This window comes from Somniosus microcephalus, chromosome 23, assembly GCF_052327205.1.
Source record: "Somniosus microcephalus isolate GS21.2 chromosome 23, FLI_Smic_1.0, whole genome shotgun sequence".
NCBI lineage: Eukaryota > Metazoa > Chordata > Chondrichthyes > Squaliformes > Somniosidae > Somniosus > Somniosus microcephalus.
The window spans coordinates 803490-829868 of NC_141009.1; the positions used below are offsets into that span (position 1 = coordinate 803490).

The 26379-nt window shown below is 54.8% G+C and overlaps 1 protein-coding gene across 1 annotated transcript; it reads left to right on the top strand.

The window, feature by feature from the left end:
• Nucleotides 1–11426: 11426 nt before the first annotated feature.
• brd3os (BRD3 opposite strand) lies at nt 11427–17630 on the top strand. The gene has a single exon (XM_085965174.1). It carries the CDS (start codon nt 11594–11596, stop codon nt 12080–12082), a length of 489 nt encoding a protein of 162 aa, XP_085821300.1. The 5' UTR covers nt 11427–11593; the 3' UTR covers nt 12083–17630.
• The last annotated feature ends 8749 nt before the right edge of the window (nt 17631–26379 follow it).

The following is a 26379-nucleotide window of genomic DNA, read 5'->3' on the forward strand; positions in this document are numbered from 1 at the left end:
GCAATGCGGTCTGTCAGTAGCTGCAGCTGGACACACTTCCTGCACACAGTCGTCAGGGACACAGGAAGTGTCCCTGAGTTCCCACATAGCGCAGGAGGAGCAAGCTACGGGGCTGAGCTGTCCTGACATGACTTCCCCTTTACTTCCTTTAAATTAAGTTAAATTTTTTGTTACCAGCAGCCCCCGCTACACCTCAGAGCTTAGAAACTATAAACCACAGAGTTTAAGTTTGGAAAAAAAAGGAGAAAGAGAGAAATACTCACCAACCAATCACTTACCTGCTTTCAGGTGACATCACACTTTGATTACTTTTTACCTCTCCTGCTGCTGCCGCTTTTAAACCTCGCTGCTCGCTCCTCACTCCACACCCAGGTCCGCCGCTGTGGTTGAGCCTCGTCTCGCTGCTCGCTCCTCACTCCACACCCAGGTCCGCCACTGTGGTCGAGCCTCGCCTCGCTGCTCGCTCCTCACTCCACACCCAGGTCTGCCGCTGTAGTCGGGCCTCGCCTCGCTGCTGCCACTTTTAAACCTCGCTGCTCGCTCCTCACTCCACACCCAGGTCCGCCGCTGTGGTCGGGCCTCGCCTCGCCGCTGCCGCTTTTAAACCTCGCTGCTCGCTCCTCACTCCACACCCAGGTCCGCCGCTGTGGTCGAGCCTCGTCTCGCTGCTCGCTCCTCACTCCACACCCAGGTCCGCCGCTGTGGTCGGGCCTCGCCTCGCTGCTGCCGCTTTTAAACCTCGCTGCTCGCTCCTCACTCCACACCCAGGTCCACCGCTGTGGTCGGGCCTCGCCTCGCTGCTGCCGCTTTTAAACCTCGCTGCTCGCTCCTCACTCCACACCCAGGTCCGCCGCTGTGGTCGGGCCTCGCCTCGCTGCTGCCGCTTTTAAGCCTCGCTGCTCGCTCCTCACCCAGGTCCGCCGCTGTGGTCGAGCCTCGCCTCGCTGCTCGCTCCTCACTCCACACCCAGGTCCGCCGCTGTGGTCGAGCCTCGTCTCGCTGCTCGCTCCTCACTCCACACCCAGGTCCGCCGCTGTGGTCGGGCCTCGCCTCGCTGCTGCCGCTTTTAAACCTCGCTGCTCGCTCCTCACTCCACACCCAGGTCCGCCGCTGTGGTCGAGCCTTGCCTCGCTGCTCGCTCCTCACTCCACACCCAGGTCCGCCGCTGTAGTCGGGCCTCGCCTCGCTGCTCGCTCCTCACTCCACACCCAGGTCCGCCGCTGTGGTCGGGCCTCGCCTCGCCGCTGCCGCTTTTAAACCTCGCTGCTCGCTCCTCACTCCACACCCAGGTCCGCCGCTGTGGTCGAGCCTCGTCTCGCTGCTCGCTCCTCACTCCACACCCAGGTCCGCCGCTGTGGTCGGGCCTCGCCTCGCTGCTGCCGCTTTTAAACCTCGCTGCTCGCTCCTCACTCCACACCCAGGTCCACCGCTGTGGTCGGGCCTCGCCTCGCTGCTGCCGCTTTTAAACCTCGCTGCTCGCTCCTCACTCCACACCCAGGTCCGCCGCTGTGGTCGGGCCTCGCCTTGCTGCTGCCGCTTTTAAGCCTCGCTGCTCGCTCCTCACCCAGGTCCGCCGCTGTGGTCGAGCCTCGCCTCGCTGCTCGCTCCTCACTCCACACCCAGGTCCGCCGCTGTGGTCGAGCCTCGTCTCGCTGCTCGCTCCTCACTCCACACCCAGGTCCGCCGCTGTGGTCGGGCCTCGCCTCGCTGCTGCCGCTTTTAAACCTCGCTGCTCGCTCCTCACTCCACACCCAGGTCCGCCGCTGTGGTCGAGCCTTGCCTCGCTGCTCGCTCCTCACTCCACACCCAGGTCCGCCGCTGTGGTCGAGCCTCGCCTCGCTGCTCGCTCCTCACTCCACACCCAGGTCCGTCGCTGTGGTCGGGCCTCGCCTCGCTGCTGCCGCTTTTAAACCTCGCTGCTCGCTCCTCACTCCACACCCAGGTCCGCCGCTGTGGTCGGGCCTCGCCTCGCTGCTGCCGCTTTTAAGCCTCGCTGCTCGCTCCTCACTCCACACCCAGGTCCGCCGCTGTGGTCGAGCCTCGCCTTGCTACTCGCTCCTCACTCCACACCCAGGTCCGCCGCTGTGGTCGAGCCTCGCCTCGCTGCTCGCGCCTCACTCCACACCCAGGTCCGCCGCTGTGGTCGAGCCTCGCCTCACTGCTCGCTCCTCACTCCACACGCAGGTCCGCCGCTGTGGTCGAGCCTCGCCTCGCTGCTCGCTCCTCACTCCACACCCAGGTCCGCTGCTGTGGTCGGGCCTCGCCTCGCTGCTCGCTCCTCACTCCACACCCAGGTCCGCCACTGTGGTCGAGCCTCGCCTCGCTGCTCGCTCCTCACTCCACACCCAGGTCCGCCGCTGTGGTCGGGCCTCGCCTCACTGCTGCCGCTTTTAAACCTCGCTGCTCGCTCCTCACTCCACACCCAGGTCCGCCGCTGTGGTCGAGCCTCGCCTCGCTGCTCGCTCCTCACTCCACACCCAGGTCCGCCGCTGTGGTCGAGCCTCGCCTCGCTGCTCGCTCCTCACTCCACACCCAGGTCCGCCGCTGTGGTCGAGCCTCGCCTCGCTGCTCGCTCCTCACTCCACACCCAGGTCCGCCGCTGTGGTCGAGCCTCGCCTCACTGCTGCCGCTTTTAAACCTCGCTGCTCGCTCCTCACTCCACACCCAGGTCCGCCGCTGTGGTCGAGCCTCGCCTCGCTGCTCGCTCCTCACTCCACACCCAGGTCCGCCGCTGTGGTCGGGCCTCGCCTTGCTGCTCGCTCCTCACTCCACACCCAGGTCCGCCGCTGTGGTCGGGCCTCGCCTCGCTGCTGCCGCTTTTAAGCCTCGCTGCTCGCTCCTCACTCCACACCCAGGTCCGCCGCTGTGGTCGGGCCTCGCCTCGCTGCTGCCGCTTTTAAACCTCGCTCCTCACTCCACACCCAGGTCCGCCGCTGTGGTCGGGCCTCACCTCGCTGCTGCCGCTTTTAAACCTCGCTGCTCGCTCCTCACTCCACACCCAGGTCCGCCGCTGTGGTCGAGCCTCGCCTCGCTGCTCACTCCTCACCCAGGTCCGCCGCTGTGGTCGAGCCTCGCCTCGCTGCTCACTCCACACCCAGGTCCGCCGATGTGGTCGAGCCTCGCCTTGCTGCTCGCTCCTCACCCAGGTCCGCCGCTGTGGTCAGGCCTCACCTCGCTGCTGCCGCTTTTAAATCTCGCTGCTCGCTCCTCACTCCACACCCAGGTCCGCCGCTGTGGTCGAGCCTCGCCTTGCTGCTCGCTCCTCACTCCACACCCAGGTCCGCCACTGCAGCCACGGTACGCCGGTGGTGGAGGGAGTGAATGTTTAAGGTGGTAGAGGGGGTGCTTTGTCCTGGAAGGTGTTGAGCTTCTTGAGTGTTGTTGGAGCTGCACTCATCCAGGCAAGTGGAGAGTATTCCATCACACTCCTCACTTGTGCCTTGTAGATGGTAGAAAGGCTTTGTGGAGTCAAGAGGTGAGACACTCACCGCATAATACCTAGCCTCTGACCTGCTCTTGTTGCCACAGTATTTATGTGGCTGGTCCAGTTGAGTTTCTGGTCAATGGTGACCCCCAGGATGTTGATGGTGGGGGATTCGACAATGGTAATGCCATCAACTGTCAATGGGAGGTGGTTAGACTCTCGCTTGTTGGAGATAGTCATTGCCTGGCACTTCTGTGGCGCGAATGTTACCTGCCACTTATCAGCCCAAGCCTGAACATTGTTCAGGTCTTGTTGCATGCAGGCATGGACTGCTTCATTATCTGAGGAGTTGTGAATGGCACTGAAAACTGCAGTCATCAGCAAACATCCCCATTTCTGACCTTATGTTGGAGGGAAGGTCATTAATGAAGCAGCTGAAGATGGTTGGGCCGAGGATACTGCCCTGAGGAACTCCTGCAGCGATGTCCTGGGGCTGAGCTGATTGACCTTCAACCACCACAACCACCTTCCTTTGTGCTAGGTAACGTTTTCCCCCCGATTCCCATTGACTTCAGTTTTACTAGAGCTCCTTCATGCCATACTTGGTGAAATGCTGGCTTGATGTCAAGGGCAGTCACTCTCTCTTCTCCTCTGGAATTCAGCTCCTTTGTCCATGTTTGGACCAAGGCTGTAATGAGGTCGGGAGCCGAGTGGTCTTGGCGGAACCCAAACTGGGCATCAGTGAGCAGGTTATTGGTAAGTGCCGCTTGACAGCACTGTTGATGACACCTTCCATCGCTTTGCTGATGATTGAGAGTAGACTGATGGGGCGGTAATTGGCCGGGTTGGATTTGTCCTGCTTTTTGTGGACAGGACATACCTGGGCAGTTTTCCACATTGTCGGATAGATGCCAGTGTTGTAGCTGTACTGGAACAGCTTGTCTAGAGGCGCGGCTTGTTCTAGAGCACAAACTTTCAGCACGATAGCCGGGATGTTGTCGGGGCCCATAGTCTTTGCTGTATCCAGTGCACTCAGCCATTTCTTGATATCATGTGGAGTGAATTGAATTGGCTGAAGACTGGCTTCTGTGATGGTGGGGACCTCAGGAGGAGGCCGATATAGATTATCCACTCGGCACTTCTGGCTGAAGATGGTTGCAAATGCTTCAGCCTTGTCTTTTGCACTCATATGCTGGGCTCCACCATCATTGAGGATGGGGATATTCATGGAGCCTCCTCCTCCCGTTAGTTGTTTAATGGTCCACCACCATTCACGACTGGATGTGGAAGGACTGCAGAGCTTTGATCTGATCCATTGATTGTGGGATCACTTAGCCCTGTCTATAGCATGCTGCTTCTGCTTTTTAGCATGCATGTAGTCCTGTGTTGCAGCTTCCCCAGGTTGGCACCTCATTTTTAGGTACGGCTGGTGCTGCTCCTGGCATGCTCTTCTACACTCTTTATTGAGCCAGGGTTGGTCCCCTGGCTTGATGGTAATGGTAGAGTGAGGGATATGCCGGGCCATGAGGTTACAGATTGTGGTGGAATACAATTCTGCTGCTGCTGATGGCCCACAGCGTCTCATGGATGCCCAGTTTTGAGCTGCTAAATCTGTGCCGAGTCTATCCCATGTAGCACTGTGGTAGTGCCACACAACACGATGGAGGGTGTCCTCGGTGTGAAGACGGGACTTCGTCTCTACAATGACTGTGCGGTGGTCACTGCTACCAATACATGGTAGATGCATCTGCGACAGGTAGATTGGTGAGGACGAGGTCAAGTAGGTTCTCTCACCACCGGTCGCAGGCCCAGACTGGCAGTTATGTCCTTCAGGACTCGGCGAGCTCGGCCAGTGGTGGTGCTACCGAGCCACTCTTGGTGATGGACATTGAAGTCCCCCACCCAGGTACATTCTGTGCCCTTGCTACTCTCAGTCCTTCTTCCCAGTGGTGTTCAACATGGAGGAGTACTGATTCATCAGCTGAGGGAGGGCGGTAGGTTGTAATCAGCAGGAGGTTTCCTTGCCCATGCTTGACCTGAAGTCATGAGACTTCATGGGGTCCGGAGTCAATGTTGAGGATTCCCAGGGCCACTCCTTCCCGACTGTATACCAATGTACCACCACCCCTGGTGGGCCTGTCCTGCCGGTGGGACAGGACATACCCAGGGATGGTGATGGAGGAGTCTGGGGCATTGGCTGAAAGGTATGATTCTGTGAGTATGACTATGTCAGGCTGTTGCTTGACTAGTCTGTGGGACAGCTCTCCCAATTTTGGCACAAGTCCCCAGATGTTAGTGAGGAGGACTTTGCAGGTTGACTGGACTGGTCAGAACGACCTCCCCTTAACAAATTTATGCGGACTGTCCGTGTCTTTCTAAATGAAGATTTATCCTGCCCCTCAAAATTTTTCCAATAATTTTCCCACCACCGAGGTTAGACTGACTGGCCTGTAATTACTTGGTCTATCCCTTTCTCCCTTTTTAAACAACGGTACCATGTTAGCAATCCTCCAATCCTCCGGCACCACACCTGTAGCCAGAGAGGATTGGAAAATGATGGTCAGAGCCTCTGCTATTTCCTCTCTTAACAGTCTGGGATATATTTTATCCGGACCTGGGGATTTATCCACTTTCAAAGATGCTAAACCCCTTAATACTAATTTCCTTTTTAATTGCACCCCTGCACTTTCTATACTCTTCTAGAGTTTCTGCAGTATTGAGCCCTCAGTATCTGTCACAATCTTCCCTTTTTTTCTTTATCCTGTCCTGTCTGTCCCTTGACATCCAGGGGGTTCTGGATTTGTTAGTCCCACCCTTTTTCTTTAAGGGAACATATTTGCTCTGAACCCTCACTATCTCCTCCTTGAATGCCTCCCACTGCTCTGACACTGATTTACCTTCAAGCTTCTGTCTCCAGTCCACTTTGGCTAAATCACCTCTCAGCTTAGTAAAATTGGCTTTTCCCCAATTGAGAACTTTTACTCCTGGTCTAGCTTTGTCCTTTTCCATAACTACCCTAAATCTAACTGAATTATGATCACTACCCCTAAAATGCTCTCCCACTGATACCCCTTCCACCTGCCCAGCTTCATTCCCTAAAACTAAGTCCAGAACCACCCCCTCCCTTATTGGGCTTGCTACATACTGGCTAACAAAATTCTCCTAAATGCATTTTAGGAGTTCCGTGCCCGCTATGCCTTTCGCACTAATTTTATTCCAGTTAATATTAGGGTAGTTGAAATCCCCTATTACTGCCCTATAGTGTTTGCACTTCTCAGAAATCTGCCGACATATTTGCTCTTCTATCTCCCTCTGACTGTTTGGGGGTCTGTAATACACTCCCAGCAGTGTGAGCGCCCCTTTTTTATTCTTCAGTTCAACCCATATGGCTTAATTGGATGATCCTTCTAACGTATCCTCCCTCCTCACAGCTGTAATTGTTTCTCCAATCAATACTGCAACCCCCCTCCTTTTTTATCCCCCTCTCTATCTCGTCTGAAAACCCTGTAACCAGGAATATTAAGCTGCCATTCCTGTCCTTCTTTCAGCCATGTCTCAGTAATAGCTATAATATCATGCTCCCACCTGTCTATCTGTGCCCTCAGCTCATCTACCTTATTCCCTATACTCCTTGCATTGAAGTATATACCATTTAGCACTGCCAAACTCCCTTGGAGTCTATTTTCCAGCCTTTGTTTCCTCTGCCTTCCAGACTCGCTTCCTCATTTTCTGCCCTCCAATTCCAGCTTTGCTTCTCTCCCTCCTGAACCTACTCTCAGGTTCCCATCCCCCTGCCAAGCTAGTTTAAACCCTCCCTAACAGCTCTAGCAAACCCCCCCGTGAGGATATTGGTCCTGGCCCTGTTGAGGTGCAACCCGTCCAGCTTGTACAGGTCCCACCTCCCCCAGAAACGGTCCCAATGCCTCAGGAATCTAAAACCCTCCCTCCTGCACCATCTCTCCAGCCACACATTCATCTGCTCTCTCCTCCTATTTCTATACTCACTAGCACGTGCCACTGGGAGTAATCCAGAGATTACTACCTTTGAGATCCTGCTTTTTAATATCTTTCCTAGCTCCCCTATGAAGACAGAACCAAAGTATGTATTTAATTGGTCTGCCATTTCTTTGTTCCCCATTATAAGTTCCCCTGATTCTGACTGCAAGGGACCTACGCTTGACTTCACCAATCTTTTTCTCTTCACATATCTATAGAAGTTTTTACAGTCAGTTTTTATGTTCCCTGAAAGCTTACTCTCATACTCTATTTTCCCTCTCTGAATTACTCCTTTTGTCCTCCTTTGCTGAATCCTAAACTGCTCCCAATCCTCAGGTTTGCTGCTTTTTCTGGTCAATGTATATGTCCTCTCCTTGGATCTTATGCTATCCCTAATTTCCCTTGTTAGCCAATGTTGAGTCACCTTTTTTGTTTTATTTTTATGCCAAACAGGGATGAACAAATTCTGTAGTTCATCCATGCAATCTTTAAATGTTTGCCATTGCCTATTCACCGTCAACCCTTTAAGTAACATTCCCCAATCCATTCTAGCCAACTCGTGCCTCATACCATCGTAGTTTCCTTTATTTAAATTCAGTACCCAAGTCTCTGAATCAACTACTTCACTCTCCATCTTAATGAAGAATTCTATCATATTATGATCGCTCCTCCCCAAGGGGCCTCGCACAACAACATTGCTAATTAATCCTCTCTCATTACATAATACCCAGTCTAAGATGGCGTGATCTCTCGTTGGTTCCTCGACATATTGGTCCAGGAAACCATCCGTATACACTCTAGGAATTCCTCTTCCACAGTATTGTTACTAATTTGGTTAGACCAATCTATATGTAGATTAAAGTCACCCATGATAACTGCTGTGCCCTTATTGCACGCATCTCTAATTTCCCATTTAATGCCATCCCCAACCTCAGCATTACTGTTTGAGGGTCTGTATACAACTCCCACTAATGTTTTCTGCCCCTTGGTATTTCTCAGCTCTACCCATACAGATTCCACATCATCAGAGCTAATATCCTTCCTTACTATTGTGTTAATCTCCTCTTTAACCAGCAATGTTACCCCACCACCTTTTCCTTTTTGCCTGTCCTTCCTGAATATTGAATACCCCTGGATGTTGAATTCCCAGCCTTGGTCACCCTGGAGCCATGTCTCCGTAATCCCAATTATATCATATCCGTTTACATCTATTTGCGCAGCTAGTTCATCCACCTTATTACGAATGCTCCTCGCATTAAGACACGAAGCCTTCAGGCTTGTTTTTTTAACACTCTTAGACCTTTTAGAATTATTGTTTACTGCGGCCATGTTTGATTTACACCCTTGATTACTCTGACTTCCACTTTTGCTTTTCTCCTTCCTGTCTTTTGCTTCTATCCTTGCTTCCCTTTCCTCTGTCTCCCTGCACAGGTTCCCAACCCCCTGCCATTTTAGTTTAAACCCTCCCCAACAGCACTAGCAAACACTCCCCCAGGACATCAGTCCCGGTCCTGCCCAGGTGCAAACCGTCCAGTTTGTACTGGTCCCACCTCCCTCAGAACCAGTTCCAATGTCGCAGGAATTTGAATCCCTACCCTTTACATCATTTTTCTAGCCACATATTAATCTGAAATATCCTTCTATTTCTTCTGACTAGCACGTGGCACTGGTAGCAATCCTGAGATTACTACCTTTGAGGTCCTATTTTTTAATTTACCTCCTAACTCCCTATATTCAGCTTTTAGGACCGCATCCCGTTTTTTACCTATATCGTTGGTACCTATATGCACCACGACAACTGGCTGTTCATCCTCCCCCTCCAGAATGCCCCGCAGCCGCTCCGAGACATCCTTGACCCTTGCACCAGGGAGGCAATATACCATCCTGGAGTCTCGTTTGCGGCCGCAGAAACACCTATCTATTCCTCTTACAATAGAATCCCCTATCACTATAGCTCTCCCATTATTTTTCCTCCCGTCCCATGCAGCAGAACCACCCACGGTGCCAGGAAGTTGGTTGCTGCTTCCTTCCCCCGATAAGCCATCCTCCCCAACAATATCCAAAGTGGTATATCTGTTTGAGAGGGGGATGGCCACAGGAGACCCCCGCACTACCTGCCTGCGCCTACTACTCTGCCTGGCGGTCACCCATTCCCTTCCTGCCTGTGCAGCCTTTACCTGCGGTGTGACCAACTGATTAAACGTGATATCCACGACGTCCTCAACATCGCGAATGCTCCAGTATGTATTCATTCGCAGCTCCAGCACCGCAATGCGGTCTGCCAGTAGCTGCAGCTGGATACAATTCCCGCACACATGGTCGTCAGAGACACAGGAATTGTCCCTGATTTCCCACATAGTGCAGGAGGAGCATGCCACGGGGCCGAGCTTTGCTGCCATGACTTACCCTTTAATTAATTTAAATTAAATCAATACCACCAATTATACTAGTAGATGCATTGCTGGTCATCTTCCAAAATTCTATAGCCTCTGGAACAGTTCCCATGGATTGGAGGGTAGCTAATATAACCCCCCTATTTAAAAAAGGTGGTAGAGAGAAAACGGGGAATTATAGACCGGTAAGCCTGACATCGGTAGTGGGGAAAATGCTAGAGTCCATTATAAAAGATGTAATAGTAGAGCATTTGGAAAACAGCGACAGGATCGGACAAAGTCAACATGGATTTACAAAAGGTAAATCATGCTTGACTAAATTACTGGAATTTTTTGAGGATGTGACTGGTAGAATAGATAAGGGAGAACCAGTGGATGTGGTGTATTTGGACTTTCAGAAGGCTTTCGATAAGGTCTCGCATAAGAGATTAGCGTGCAAAGTTAAAGCACATGGGATTGGGGGTAAGGTACTGACTTGGATAGAGAACTGGTTGGCAGACAGGAAGCAAAGAGTTGGAATAAACAGGTCTTTTTGCGAGTGGCAGGCAGTGACTAGTGGGGTACCGCAGAGATTGGTGCTAGGACCCCAGCTATTGACAATATATATATATAAATGATCAAGACGAGGGAGCTAGATATCTCCAAGTTTGCAGACGACACAAAGCTGGGTGGGCATGTGCTGTGAGGAGGATGCAGAGAAACTCCAGTATGATTTGGACAGGTTAGGTAATTGGGCAGATGCAGTATAATGTGGATAAATGCGAGGTTATCCACTTTGGTGGCAAAAACAGGAAGGCAGATTATCTGAACGGCAATAGATTGGGAGAAGGGGAAGTGCAACGAGACCTGGGTGTCCTTGTGCACCAGTCGCTGAAGGTAAGCATGCAGGTGCAGCAGGCGGTTAAGAAGGCAAATGGTATGTTGGCCTTCGTAGCGAGGGGGTTTGAGTACAGGAACAAGGATGTCTTGCTGCAGTTGTACAGGGCCTTGGTGAGACCACACCTTGAGTATTGTGTGCAGTTTTGGTCGCCTTATCTGAGGAAGGATGTTTTTGCCATGGAAGGAGTTCAGCGAAGATTCACCAGGCTGATACCTGGGATGGCAGGAATGACGTTTGGAGAGAGATTGGGTCAATTAGGCTTGTACTCGCTAGAGTTTAGAAGATTGAGAGGGGATCTCATTGAAACTTATAAAATTCTAACTGGACTGGACAGACTAGATGCTGGAAGGATGCTCCCGATGGCAGGAGAGTCCAGAATCAGGGGTCACAGTCTAAGGATAAGGGGTAAGCCATTTAGGACAGAGGAGGAATTTCTTCACCCAGAGAGTGGTGAACCTGTGGAATTCTCTGCCACAGAAGACAGTTGAGGCCAATTCATTAAATATATTCAAGAAGGAGTTAGATATATTTCTTAAGGCTAAAGGGACCAAGGGATATGGGGAGAAAGCAGGGACAGGGTACTGAGTTTGGATGATCAGCCATGATCTCATTGAATGGCGGAGCAGGCTCGAGGGGCCGAATGGCCGACTCCTGCTCCTATCTTCAGTTTCTGTGTAAACCTCTCCGTCTCTCTCTCCTCCTTTAAGACTCTCCTTACAACCGACCTCTAAGCTTTTGGTCACCTGCCATAATATCTCCTTGAGGCTCGGTGTTGATCTTTTTAAATAATTGCTCCTGTGAAGCGCCGGGGGCGGGTTTTCTGTGTTGAAGCCGCAGCGTGAAGTTGTTGAACCGAATCACGCCCGCCCCGGGTCTCGGGTGTTTCCGGAGCCGGTTGCCATGGTTCCCCGGGGCTCGGGTGTTTCCGGAGCTGGTTGCCATGGTTCCCCGGGGCTCGGGTGTTTCCGGAGCTGGTTGCCATGGTTCCCGGGGGCTCAGGTGTTTCCGGAGCCGGTTGCCATGGTTCCCCGGGGTTCGGGTGTTTCCGGAGCCGGTTGCCATGGTTCCCCGAGGGCCCGGGCGAGGATGAGCGGAGCGGCGGGCGGGCGGAGGCCGCTGGCGGACAAGGCTCTGTCCGAGGCCCACGGCCGGCTCCGCTACCGCGACACCTCGCTGCTGATCTGGGCACAGCAGCAACAGCAGCTGGAGCGGCGGGCGCTGGGCTCGGGCCCGGGGCCTGGGCCTGACAGCTTCCTGGGCCGCAGCCAGAGCCTGTGGTACCGGCAGTTCGGCAACCAGCCCGTCCTGGTCCGGGACAGGAGCAAAGTGAGCCCCGAGGCCGAGTCCAACCCCGGGCCCGCCCGCTCCCGCCTCTGTGCCCTGATGTGAGCCAAATCCGACCGACAGCCGGAGCGACTCCGCATCAAACACCTGGAGCGACTCCGCGCCGACCGACAGCCGGAGCGACTCCGCATCAAACACCCGGAGCGACTCCGCGCCGACCGACAGCCGGAGCGACTCCGCATCAAACACCCGGAGCGACTCCGCATCAAACACCTGGAGCGACTCCGCGCCGACCGACAGCCGGAGCGACTCCGCATCAAACACCCGGAGCGACTCCGCGCCGACCGACACCCAGAGCGACTCCGCGCCGACCGACAGCCGGAACGACTCCCCATGGAACATCACCCAGAGTGACTCGGTATCGAGCCCAGGTCCCAGCAGAGTTCACTGTCGGCGTGTGACTGGCCAGCGGGAGCTTTGTACAAAATGTATATGCAGATGAAGGGAATCTGCAGCTAACTGAACAGCAACAATTCAAATCAAACTGCAGCTGGACTGAGGGCTTTGGATGTCACTCACTCCCTGTGCTCATCCTGAACCAACTATTTATTTATTTATTGATTGATTTATTTACGGATTGATCCCAAAAGCCTGGGCCTCTGGGACTGGGTACGGGAAAAAAAGCAGCAAATCTGCACCAGAAACAGAAACCAGTTGTGAGGAAAGTCTAGCCTGAAACAAGAGACTGTCTTTTGTCTTTCAGGTGCTGGCTGCCCACACATCAGGCGATCAGAGTGCCCTGGGCCCCAGAGCATTAACAAACCTTTTTATAACTTTTTTTTAAAGTGACAGAATTTATGGTATTACTTTCAAGTGGAATAACAGTATTTAAAAAGTGTTTAACACAATTACTCCTTTCTGAACAAAACCTCGGTTTTATTTCTTAGCATTTTTCACATCGACAAACCTCACAACTGCTTCACACAGTGAACTAACAGCTCTTCAGCCCCAGCAGTATCGCAAACCAGGAATACTTTGTGTCCAGTGACAAAGTAATCAGTTTATGCGAGACTAAGGCTTTATGGGCAACAGGCCTTTGAGGTTGAGATTGCAAAGAATGTACAGCACAAAAACAGGCCATTCGGCCCAGCTGCTCTGTGGTTTCTGCTCCACTCGAGCCTCCTCCAACCCCTCTTCATCTCACCCTATCAACATATCCTTCGATTCCTTTCTCCCTCATGTGTTTATCCAGCTTCCCCTAAATGCATCTCTGCTCTTCGCCTCAACCACTCCCCGAGTTCCACATTCTCCCCACTCTCTGGGTAAAGAAGTTCCTCCTGAATTCCCGATTGGATTTATTAGTGACTATCTTATATTGATGGCCCCAAGTTCTGGTCTCCCCCACAAGTGGAAACATCTTCTCCACATCTACCCTATCGAACCCCTTCATAAGATGGCTGCAAGATGATTGATTGGAAGATTGTGACCGTCAGTCCTCTGATCGACACCATGAGCTGATACCCGAGATAGGCCAGGCACTGGGATCATGGAGTGTTGCAGCACAGGTGCTCATTTGGCCCATCGTGTGTGTGTCGGCTTCAAAGAGCTATCCACTCCCCAAACCCTTTTAGATTTTTCTTTTTTAAATGTTTATTTCTCTTTTAAAACCCATCATGGTTTCTGCTGCCACCACTGTTTCTGGTCGGGCATTCCATGACCTAACAACTTGCTGTGTAAAACACATTCTCCTAACCTCTCTCCTTGTCCTATTGGTAATGACCCTCCACTGACTCACTGGACCTCTTTCCCAATTTACCTCATCAAAAACCTATAACTTTGAACACCTCGATCAGCTTTCCAACGTCTTCTCGGCTCGAACGGGGACAGCTCCAGTTATAGAACTGAAGTCCCTCATCCCTGGGATCCCCAGTGAATCTCTCCACAGCCTTCCTCATCCCTGGGATCCCCAGTGAATCTCTCCACAGCCTTCCTCATCCCTGGGATCCCCAGTGAATCTCTCCACAGCCTTCCTCATCCCTGGGATCCCCAGTGAATCTCTGCACAGCCTTGACTTCCGAAAGTGAGGATTCCACAACTGAAGACAATATTCTAACTGTGGCCTCAGCAATGATTTGCACAGATCTAACACCGTCTTTGCATTTGTACTCGATCACTATTTATAAAACACAGGAACAGGAGGAGGCCATTCAGCCCCTCGAGCCTGTTACACAGGAACAGGAGGAGGCCATTCAGCCCCTCGAGCCTGTTACACAAGAACAGGAGGAGGCCATTCAGCCCCTCGAGCCTGTTACACAGGAACAGGAGGCCATTCAGCCCCTCGAGCCTGTTACACAGGAACAGGAGGAGGCCATTCAGCCCCTCGAGCCTGTTACACAGGAACAGGAGGAAGCCATTCAGCCCCTCGAGCCTGTTACACAGGAACAGGAGGAGGCCATTCAGCCCCTCGAGCCTGTTACACAGGAACAGGAGGCCATTCAGCCCCTCAAGCCTGTTACACAGGAACAGGCCATTCAGCCCCTCGAGCCTGTTACACAGGAACAGGAGGAGGCCATTCAGCCCCTCGAGCCTGTTCCACCATTCAATTAGATCGTGGCTGATCTGTGTCTTAACTCCATTTACCCGCCTTGGTTCATAACCCTTAATACCCTCGCCCAACAAAAATCCATCAATCTCAGTTTTGACATTTTCAATTGACCCCCAGCCTCGACAGTTTTTTGGGGGAGAGAGTTCCAGATTTCCACCACCCTTTGTGTGAAGAAGTGCTTCCTGACATCACCCCTGAACGGCCTGGCTCTAATTTTTAAGGTTCTGCCCCCTTGTTCTGGACTCCCCCCACCAGAGGAAATAGTTTCTCTCTCTCGACCCCATCAACTCCTTTAATCATCTTAAACACCTCGATTAGATCACCCCTTAATCTTCTAAACTCCAGGGAATACAAGCCCAGTCTGTGCAACCTGTCCTCGGAATTTAACCCTTTCAGCCCCGGTATCATTCTGGTGAATCTGTGCTGCCCCCCCTCCGAGGCCGATATATCCTTCTTGAGGGGCGGGGCCCAGAACTGATCGCAGTCGCTCCAGATGGGGTCTGACCAGAGCTTTATATAACTGGAACATAACTTCCTCCCTTTGTATTCCAGCCCCTCGAGATAAAGACCAACATTCCATTGGCCTTTTTGATTCTTTTTTGTTCCTGTCCACCAGCTTTAATGATTTCTGAGCTTGGACCCCTAAATCTCTCGGCTCCCCCACAGTTCCCAGCTTCTCCCCATTTAGAAAATACTCTGACTGATCTTTCCTGGGTCCAAAGAGGGTGACCTCACACTTCCCCACATTGAACTCCATCGGGCAGTTTTGCCCCCACACTGAATGTCCCTTTGCAACTTTCTGCTCCCCTCTCCACTATGCCACCTAACTTGGTGTTGTCAGCAAACTTGGATATTCGGCTCTCTATTCCTTCATCCAAATTATTTATAGTGAAAAGCTGAGGCCCCAGTACAGATCCCTGGGGGACACCACTAGTCACATCCGGCCATTTGGAGAACATTCCCTTTATCCCCAGTCTCTGTCTCCCATCTCCCGACCAATTCCCTACCCATGTCAAAAGGATAACATAAGATGTTTCTTTTGATAAAACAGCTTTGTTAATTTGTGCTCCCTCTGTCTGAACCTCCAAGTCTCTCTGCTCCTCTTTTAAAGTGTTCGGAGTATTAGACAGCATTTCCTCTCCCAATTCCTCCTTTCACTGCACACTCTCCCCATTAAATTTCAGTAGACCTATATCTTCCCAATCTGCTATCCTATGGCCTGAAGGCACCGACAGTCCTCGGTAGTTATCCCGTTGATAATGGGCCCTCCTATACCCAAATCCAGATCTAGCTATGGTCCTGCTGATGGTTAACCCATCATTACCTCCCTACCTCAACAGGTGGAGTACCTTCACCACACGGACTGCATCAGTTCAAGGCAGCTCACCACCACCTTCTCAAGGGGCGACTAGAGATGGGCAATAAATGCCCACATCTTGAGAATGAATAACAAAGGATTGGCTCCTGTAGGACAGACCAGTCACTCTGTTCCCGATAACCCTACTAATCTTTACCCTCTACCCTGGTCCTACCTACTACCCGTTCCAGATTCAGTCACCCGTGTACTTTCTCTCTTTACTCCACAGCTCCTTTGTTCCCTCTTCTGGGTTTCCCTTTTATTCTCGATTCTAGCCCAGAACTCTGGGGCTCCTCCCATTCTCGGTGCATCCCATTCTCCTACAAATCTATCGAACCCTAAGTGACATCCTGATCTACTCTGTAACCTGGGTCCTGTCCTGCAGTTACACCCTCACCTGAGCTTCTCTGTAACCTGGGTCCTGTCCTGCAGTTACACCCTCACCTGATCTTCTCTGTAACCTGGGTCCTGTCCTGCAGTTACACCCTCACCTGAGCTTCTCTGTAACCTGGGTCCTGTCCTGCAGTTACACCCTCACCTGAGCTTCTCTGTAACCTGGGTCCTGTCCTGCAGTTACACCCTCACCTGAGCTTCTCTGTAACCTGGGTCCTGTCCTGCAGTTACACCCTCACCTGAGCTTCTCTGTAACCTGGGTCCTGTCCTGCAGTTACACCCTCACCTGATCGACTCTGTAACCTGGGTCCTGTCCTGCAGTTACACCCTCACCTGAGCTTCTCTGTAACCTGGGTCCTGTCCTGCAGTTACACCCTCACCTGATCGACTCTGTAACCTGGGTCCTGTCCTGCAGTTACACCCTCACCTGATCTACTCTGTAACCCGGGTCCTGCCTGCAGTTACACCCTCACCTGAGCTTCTCTGTAACCTGGGTCCTGTCCTGCAGTTACACCCTCACCTGAGCTTCTCTGTAACCTGGGTCCTGTCCTGCAGTTACACCCTCACCTGATCGACTCTGTAACCTGGGTCCTGTCCTGCAGTTACACCCTCACCCGAGCTTCTCTGTAACCTGGGTCCTGTCCTGCAGTTACACCCTCACCTGATCGACTCTGTAACCTGGGTCCTGTCCTGCAGTTACATCCTCACCTGAGCTTCTCTGTAACCTGGGTCCTGTCCTGCAGTTACACCCTCACCTGATCTACTCTGTAACCTGGGTCCTGTCCTGCAGTTACACCCTCACCTGATCTACTCTGTAACCTGGGTCCTGTCCTGCAGTTACACCCTCACCTGAGCTTCTCTGCAACCTGGGTCCTGTCCTGCAGTTACACCCTCACCTGAGCTTCTCTGTAACCTGGGTCCTGTCCTGCAGTTACACCCTCACCTGATCTACTCTGTAACCTGGGTCCTGTCTTGCAGTTACACCCTCACCTGAGCTTCTCTGTAACCTGGGTCCTGTCCTGCAGTTACACCCTCACCCGAGCTTCTCTGTAACCTGGGTCCTGTCCTGCAGTTACACCCTCACCTGAGCTTCTCTGTAACCTGGGTCCTGTCCTGCAGTTACACCCTCACCTGAGCTACTCTGTAACCTGGGTCCTGTCCTGCAGTTACACCCTCACCTGAGCTTCTCTGTAACCTGGGTCCTGTCCTGCAGTTACACCCTCACCTGAGCTTCTCTGTAACCTGGGTCCTGTCCTGCAGTTACACCCTCACCTGAGCTTCTCTGTAACCTGGGTCCTGTCCTGCAGTTACACCCTCACCTGAGCTTCTCTGTAACCTGGGTCCTGTCCTGCAGTTACACCCTCACCTGAGCTTCTCTGTAACCTGGGTCCTGTCCTGCAGTTACACCCTCACCTGAGCTTCTCTGTAACCTGGGTCCTGTCCTGCAGTTACACCCTCACCTGAGCTTCTCTGTAACCTGGGTCCTGTCCTGCAGTTACACCCTCACCTGAGCTTCTCTGTAACCTGGGTCCTGTCCTGCAGTTACACCCTCACCTGAGCTTCTCTGTAACCTGGGTCCTGTCCTGCAGTTACACCCTCACCTGAGCTTTCTCTGTAACCTGGGTCCTGTCCTGCAGTTACACCCTCACCTGAGCTTCTTCTCTGTATGAATCGGAGACCAGTGAGCGCAGGATTTGGTGTCCAGGAGTTTTCACTCTGCAATGAAAGGGTTAACGAGCAGCTTGCCTGGAATTAAACCAATATCTGACCGCTCACCCTCCCAAGAGAAAACTGAAACGGATGTAAATTGGATGACTGTTTGAACAATTAATGAATTTGCCACCATTAACTGTACGCCCACCATCAATGCTATGGATTGTTGATAATGTGATTGAGACACGTCCCCTAACTTGGGTTGGTTGGGAGACGCCCCCTAACTTGGTCTCTGCCCTGGGTCAGGATCCCAGCAAGGTACAATCAAGTCTCATGAGACATGTCCCAAAAATTCCAGGAATCCGGGGCCTCTCAATCCTCCAGGAGCGCAGAGAAAAACTCGGATCGCCATAGCGGGAGGGATGGGGGATCGCGCGGGGGGGGGGGGGCGGGGGGGAAATTGTTGGGGGGGGGGGGGGGGAAAATCGCTTTGTTTGTAGAATTTCTGTCTCACCTTTCTTTCTGTAAAGTTCTGAGTTGGGCACATCCCTCTACATATCTGACCAACAAAACAGTGAATATTTTAAAAGGAAAAAATATATATTTAATCGTCAGCAGAGCAATAAATTAGTTTGATTAAAAAAAAGCTTCTCCAATGGTTTATCAGAACGACTCTGGCCTGGGTTCACGCACCACTCACATTCCGATGCCTCACACAAGTGTCCGCTCGTCCTGGGGGAGACCGCTGTGTGTTGGCAGGATATTCGACCGTGGGACCATCACAGAAGAGCCAGGTCCTGCCCTGACCCGATTTTCACACGCATGCACTATCCTGCAGTAGTCACTGGGCAGTGATCAGGAGCAGGGACCCTGGCTGATTTCCTCTCTCTCTAACCCAGGGGTCACTGGGCAGTGATCAGGAGCAGGAACCCTGGCTGATTTCCCCTCTCTCTAACCCAGGGGTCACTGGGCAGTGATCAGGAGCAGGAACCCTGGCTGATTTCCCCTCTCTCTAACCCAGGGGTCACTGGGCAGTGATCAGGAGCAGGGACCCTGGCTGATTTCCTCTCTCTCTAACCCAGGGGTCACTGGGCAGTGATCAGGAGCAGGAACCCTGGCTGATTTCCCCTCTCGCTAACCCAGGGGTCACTGGACAGTGATCAGGAGCAGGAACCCTGGCTGATTTCCCCTCTCTCTAACCCAGGGGTCACTGGACAGTGATCAGGAGCAGGAACCCTGGCTGATTTCCCCTCTCTCTCTAACCCAGGGGTCACTGGGCAGTGATCAGGAGCAGGAACCCTGGCTGATTTCCCCTCTCTCTCTAACCCAGGGGTCACTGGGCAGTGATCAGGAGCAGGAACCCTGGCTGATTTCCTCTCTGTCTAACCCAGGGGTCACTGGACAGTGATCAAGAGCAGGAACCCTGGCTGATTTCCCCTCTCTCTAACCCAGGGGTCACTGGACAGTGATCAGGAGCAGGAACCCTGGCTGATTTCCCCTCTCTCTAACCCAGGGGTCACTGGACAGTGATCAGGAGCAGGAACCCTGGCTGATTTCCCCTCTCTCTAACCCAGGGGTCACTGGACAGTGATCAGGAGCAGGAACCCTGGCTGATTTCCCCTCTCTCTAACCCAGGAGTCACTGGGCAGTGATCAGGAGCAGGAACCCTGGCTGATTTCCCTCTCTCTCTAACCCAGGGGTCACTGGGCAGTGATCAGGAGCAGGAACCCTGGCTGATTTCCTCTCTCTCTAACCCAGGGGTCACTGCACAGTGATCAGGAGCAGGAACCCTGGCTGATTTCCCCTCTCTCTAACCCAGGGGTCACTGGACAGTGATCAGGAGCAGGAACCCTGGCTGATTTCCCCTCTCGCTAACCCAGGGGTCACTGGACTGTGATCAGGAGCAGGAACCCTGGCTGATTTCCCCTCTCGCTAACCCAGGGGTCACTGGACAGTGATCAGGAGCAGGAACCCTGGCTGATTTCCTCTCTCTCTAACCCAGGGGTCACTGGACTGTGATCAGGAGCAGGAACCCTGGCTGATTTCCCCTCTCGCTAACCCAGGGGTCACTGGACAGTGATCAGGAGCAGGAACCCTGGCTGATTTCCCCTCTCTCTAACCCAGGGGTCACTGGACAGTGATCAGGAGCAGGAACCCTGGCTGATTTCCCCTCTCTCTCTAACCCAGGGGTCACTGGGCAGTGATCAGGAGCAGGAACCCTGGCTGATTTCCCCTCTCTCTCTAACCCAGGGGTCACTGGGCAGTGATCAGGAGCAGGAACCCTGGCTGATTTCCTCTCTGTCTAACCCAGGGGTCACTGGACAGTGATCAAGAGCAGGAACCCTGGCTGATTTCCCCTCTCTCTAACCCAGGGGTCACTGGACAGTGATCAGGAGCAGGAACCCTGGCTGATTTCCCCTCTCTCTAACCCAGGGGTCACTGGACAGTGATCAGGAGCAGGAACCCTGGCTGATTTCCCCTCTCGCTAACCCAGGGGTCACTGGACTGTGATCAGGAGCAGGAACCCTGGCTGATTTCCCCTCTCGCTAACCCAGGGGTCACTGGACAGTGATCAGGAGCAGGAACCCTGGCTGATTTCCTCTCTCTCTAACCCAGGGGTCACTGGACTGTGATCAGGAGCAGGAACCCTGGCTGATTTCCCCTCTCGCTAACCCAGGGGTCACTGGACAGTGATCAGGAGCAGGAACCCTGGCTGATTTCCCCTCTCTCTAACCCAGGGGTCACTGGACAGTGATCAGGAGCAGGAACCCTGGCTGATTTCCCCTCTCTCTAACCCAGGGGTCACTGGACAGTGATCAGGAGCAGGAACCCTGGCTGATTTCCCCTCTCTCTCTAACCCAGGGGTCACTGGGCAGTGATCAGGAGCAGGAACCCTGGCTGATTTCCCCTCTCTCTCTAACCCAGGGGTCACTGGGCAGTGATCAGGAGCAGGAACCCTGGCTGATTTCCTCTCTGTCTAACCCAGGGGTCACTGGACAGTGATCAAGAGCAGGAACCCTGGCTGATTTCCCCTCTCTCTAACCCAGGGGTCACTGGACAGTGATCAGGAGCAGGAACCCTGGCTGATTTCCCCTCTCTCTAACCCAGGGGTCACTGGACAGTGATCAGGAGCAGGAACCCTGGCTGATTTCCCCTCTCTCTAACCCAGGGGTCACTGGACAGTGATCAGGAGCAGGAACCCTGGCTGATTTCCCCTCTCTCTAACCCAGGAGTCACTGGGCAGTGATCAGGAGCAGGAACCCTGGCTGATTTCCCTCTCTCTCTAACCCAGGGGTCACTGGGCAGTGATCAGGAGCAGGAACCCTGGCTGATTTCCTCTCTCTCTAACCCAGGGGTCACTGCACAGTGATCAGGAGCAGGAACCCTGGCTGATTTCCCCTCTCTCTAACCCAGGGGTCACTGGACAGTGATCAGGAGCAGGAACCCTGGCTGATTTCCCCTCTCGCTAACCCAGGGGTCACTGGACTGTGATCAGGAGCAGGAACCCTGGCTGATTTCCCCTCTCGCTAACCCAGGGGTCACTGGACAGTGATCAGGAGCAGGAACCCTGGCTGATTTCCTCTCTCTCTAACCCAGGGGTCACTGGACTGTGATCAGGAGCAGGAACCCTGGCTGATTTCCCCTCTCGCTAACCCAGGGGTCACTGGACAGTGATCAGGAGCAGGAACCCTGGCTGATTTCCCCTCTCTCTAACCCAGGGGTCACTGGACAGTGATCAGGAGCAGGAACCCTGGCTGATTTCCCCTCTCTCTCTAACCCAGGGGTCACTGGGCAGTGATCAGGAGCAGGAACCCTGGCTGATTTCCCCTCTCTCTCTAACCCAGGGGTCACTGGGCAGTGATCAGGAGCAGGAACCCTGGCTGATTTCCTCTCTGTCTAACCCAGGGGTCACTGGACAGTGATCAAGAGCAGGAACCCTGGCTGATTTCCCCTCTCTCTAACCCAGGGGTCACTGGACAGTGATCAGGAGCAGGAACCCTGGCTGATTTCCCCTCTCTCTAACCCAGGGGTCACTGGACAGTGATCAGGAGCAGGAACCCTGGCTGATTTCCCCTCTCGCTAACCCAGGGGTCACTGGACTGTGATCAGGAGCAGGAACCCTGGCTGATTTCCCCTCTCGCTAACCCAGGGGTCACTGGACAGTGATCAGGAGCAGGAACCCTGGCTGATTTCCTCTCTCTCTAACCCAGGGGTCACTGGACTGTGATCAGGAGCAGGAACCCTGGCTGATTTCCCCTCTCGCTAACCCAGGGGTCACTGGACAGTGATCAGGAGCAGGAACCCTGGCTGATTTCCCCTCTCTCTAACCCAGGGGTCACTGGACAGTGATCAGGAGCAGGAACCCTGGCTGATTTCCCCTCTCGCTAACCCAGGGGTCACTGGACAGTGATCAGGAGCAGGAACCCTGGCTGATTTCCCCTCTCTCTCTAACCCAGGGGTCACTGGGCAGTGATCAGGAGCAGGAACCCTGGCTGATTTCCCCTCTCTCTCTAACCCAGGGGTCACTGGGCAGTGATCAGGAGCAGGAACCCTGGCTGATTTCCTCTCTGTCTAACCCAGGGGTCACTGGACAGTGATCAAGAGCAGGAACCCTGGCTGATTTCCCCTCTCTCTAACCCAGGGGTCACTGGACAGTGATCAGGAGCAGGAACCCTGGCTGATTTCCCCTCTCTCTAACCCAGGGGTCACTGGACAGTGATCAGGAGCAGGAACCCTGGCTGATTTCCCCTCTCTCTAACCCAGGGGTCACTGGACAGTGATCAGGAGCAGGAACCCTGGCTGATTTCCCCTCTCTCTAACCCAGGAGTCACTGGGCAGTGATCAGGAGCAGGAACCCTGGCTGATTTCCCTCTCTCTCTAACCCAGGGGTCACTGGGCAGTGATCAGGAGCAGGAACCCTGGCTGATTTCCTCTCTCTCTAACCCAGGGGTCACTGCACAGTGATCAGGAGCAGGAACCCTGGCTGATTTCCCCTCTCTCTAACCCAGGGGTCACTGGACAGTGATCAGGAGCAGGAACCCTGGCTGATTTCCCCTCTCGCTAACCCAGGGGTCACTGGACTGTGATCAGGAGCAGGAACCCTGGCTGATTTCCCCTCTCGCTAACCCAGGGGTCACTGGACAGTGATCAGGAGCAGGAACCCTGGCTGATTTCCTCTCTCTCTAACCCAGGGGTCACTGGACTGTGATCAGGAGCAGGAACCCTGGCTGATTTCCCCTCTCGCTAACCCAGGGGTCACTGGACAGTGATCAGGAGCAGGAACCCTGGCTGATTTCCCCTCTCTCTAACCCAGGGGTCACTGGACAGTGATCAGGAGCAGGAACCCTGGCTGATTTCCCCTCTCTCTCTAACCCAGGGGTCACTGGGCAGTGATCAGGAGCAGGAACCCTGGCTGATTTCCCCTCTCTCTCTAACCCAGGGGTCACTGGGCAGTGATCAGGAGCAGGAACCCTGGCTGATTTCCTCTCTGTCTAACCCAGGGGTCACTGGACAGTGATCAAGAGCAGGAACCCTGGCTGATTTCCCCTCTCTCTAACCCAGGGGTCACTGGACAGTGATCAGGAGCAGGAACCCTGGCTGATTTCCCCTCTCTCTAACCCAGGGGTCACTGGACAGTGATCAGGAGCAGGAACCCTGGCTGATTTCCCCTCTCGCTAACCCAGGGGTCACTGGACTGTGATCAGGAGCAGGAACCCTGGCTGATTTCCCCTCTCGCTAACCCAGGGGTCACTGGACAGTGATCAGGAGCAGGAACCCTGGCTGATTTCCTCTCTCTCTAACCCAGGGGTCACTGGACTGTGATCAGGAGCAGGAACCCTGGCTGATTTCCCCTCTCGCTAACCCAGGGGTCACTGGACAGTGATCAGGAGCAGGAACCCTGGCTGATTTCCCCTCTCTCTAACCCAGGGGTCACTGGACAGTGATCAGGAGCAGGAACCCTGGCTGATTTCCCCTCTCGCTAACCCAGGGGTCACTGGGCAGTGATCAGGAGCAGGAACCCTGGCTGATTTCCCCTCTCGCTAACCCAGGGGTCACTGGGCAGTGATCAGGAGCAGGAACTCTGGCTGTAAGTTACCATTGAATCTGCTTCCACCGCCCTTTCAGGCAACGCATTCCAGATCACAACTCGCTGCATAAAAAAGTTTCCACGTGTCGCCTCTGGCTCTTTTCCCAATTACCTTCAATCTGTGTCCTCTGGTTGCTGACAAACCTGCCACTGGAAACAGTTTCTCCTATTTTACTCTTTCAAAACCATTCATGATTTTGAACACCTCCATCAAATCTCCCCTTAACCTTCTCGGTTTCCAACTCGATTTCATACCTGTTGTAAAACAGTGAGACAGGCTGTGAGCTAAATGGCCTCCACCCTAAAGCCCAGCTCGGCTGGTGCTCAGATGCAGAGATGAGCATAGGTGTCCATCATTGGCAGAAAGGTTGAAAGACCGAGTGCATATTTCTCAGGAGCCTGAGATGACTAGCTGTTCGCCAGAGTACTGAGAGCGCGCCACACTGTCGGAGCGACGGTACTGGGGGAGCGCCGCACTGTCGGAGGGGCGGTACTGAGGGAGCGCCGCACTGTCGGAGCGGCGGTACTGGCGGAGTGCCGCACTGTCGGAAGAGCAATACTGGGGGAGCGGCGGTACTGGCGGAGCGCCGCACTGTCGGAAGAGCAATACTGGGGGAGCGGCGGTACTGGCGGAGCGCCGCACTGTCGGAAGAGCAATACTGGGGGAGCGGCGGTACTGGCGGAGCGCCGCACTGTCGGAAGAGCAATACTGGGGGAGCGGCGGTACTGGCGGAGCGCCGCACTGTCGGAAGAGCAATACTGGGGGAGCGGCGGTACTGGCGGAGCGCCGCACTGTCGGAAGAGCAATACTGGGGGAGCGGCGGTACTGGCGGAGCGCCGCACTGTCGGAAGAGCAATACTGGGGGAGCGGCGGTACTGGCGGAGCGCCGCACTGTCGGAAGAGCAATACTGGGGGAGCGGCGGTACTGGCGGAGCGCCGCACTGTCGGAAGAGCAATACTGGGGGAGCGGCGGTACTGGCGGAGCGGCGGTACTGGGGGAGCGCCGCACTGTCGGAGCGGCGGTACTGGGGGAGCGCCGCACTGTCGGAGCGGCGGTACTGGGGGAGCGCCGCACTGTCGGAGCGGCGGTACTGGGGGAGCGCCGCACTGTCGGAGCGGCGGTACTGGGGGAGCGCCGCACTGTCGGAGCGGCGGTACTGGGGGAGCGCCGCACTGTCGGAGCGGCGGTACTGGGGGAGCGCCGCACTGTCGGAGCGGCGGTACTGGGGGAGCGCCGCACTGTCGGAGCGGCGGTACTGGGGGAGCGCCGCACTGTCGGAGCGGCGGTACTGGGGGAGCGCCGCACTGTCGGAGCGGCGGTACTGGGGGAGCGCCGCACTGTCGGAGCGGCGGGTACTGGGGGAGCGCCGCACTGTCGGAGCGGCGGTACTGGGGGAGCGCCGCACTGTCGGAGCGGCGGTACTGGGGGAGCGCCGCACTGTCGGAGCGGCGGGTACTGGGGGAGCGCCGCACTGTCGGAGCGGCGGTACTGGGGGAGCGCCGCACTGTCGGAGCGGCGGTACTGGGGGAGCGCCGCACTGTCGGAGCGGCGGTACTGGGGGAGCGCCGCACTGTCGGAGCGGCGGTACTGGGGGAGCGCCGCAGTCGGAGCGGCGGTACTGGGGGAGCGCCGCACTGTCGGAGCGGCGGTACTGGGGGAGCGCCGCACTGTCGGAGCGGCGGTACTGGGGGAGCGCCGCACTGTCGGAGCGGCGGTACTGGGGGAGCGCCGCACTGTCGGAGCGGCGGTACTGGGGGAGCGCCGCACTGTCGGAGCGGCGGTACTGGGGGAGCGCCGCACTGTCGGAGCGGCGGTACTGGGGGAGCGCCGCACTGTCGGAGCGGCGGTACTGGGGGAGCGCCGCACTGTCGGAGCGGCGGTACTGGGGGAGCGCCGCACTGTCGGAGCGGCGGTACTGGGGGAGCGCCGCACTGTCGGAGCGGCGGTACTGGGGGAGCGCCGCACTGTCGGAGCGGCGGTACTGGGGGAGCGCCGCACTGTCGGAGCGGCGGTTCTGGGGAAGCGCCGCACTGTCGGAAGGGCAATACTGGGGGAGCGCCGCACTGTCGGAGCGGCGGTTCTGGGGGAGCGCCGCACTGTCGGAGGTGACGGCCTTCAGGATAAGAGGTTAAACCGAGACCCCGTCTGCTCTCTCACGTGGGTGTAAAAGATCCCACAGCCATTATTTCGAAGAGGAGCAGGGCCGTTCTCCCCAGTGTCCTGGCCAATATTTACCCCTCCACCAACATCAGTAAAGAGATGATCTGGTCATTATCACATGGCTGTTTGTGGGAGCTTGCTGTG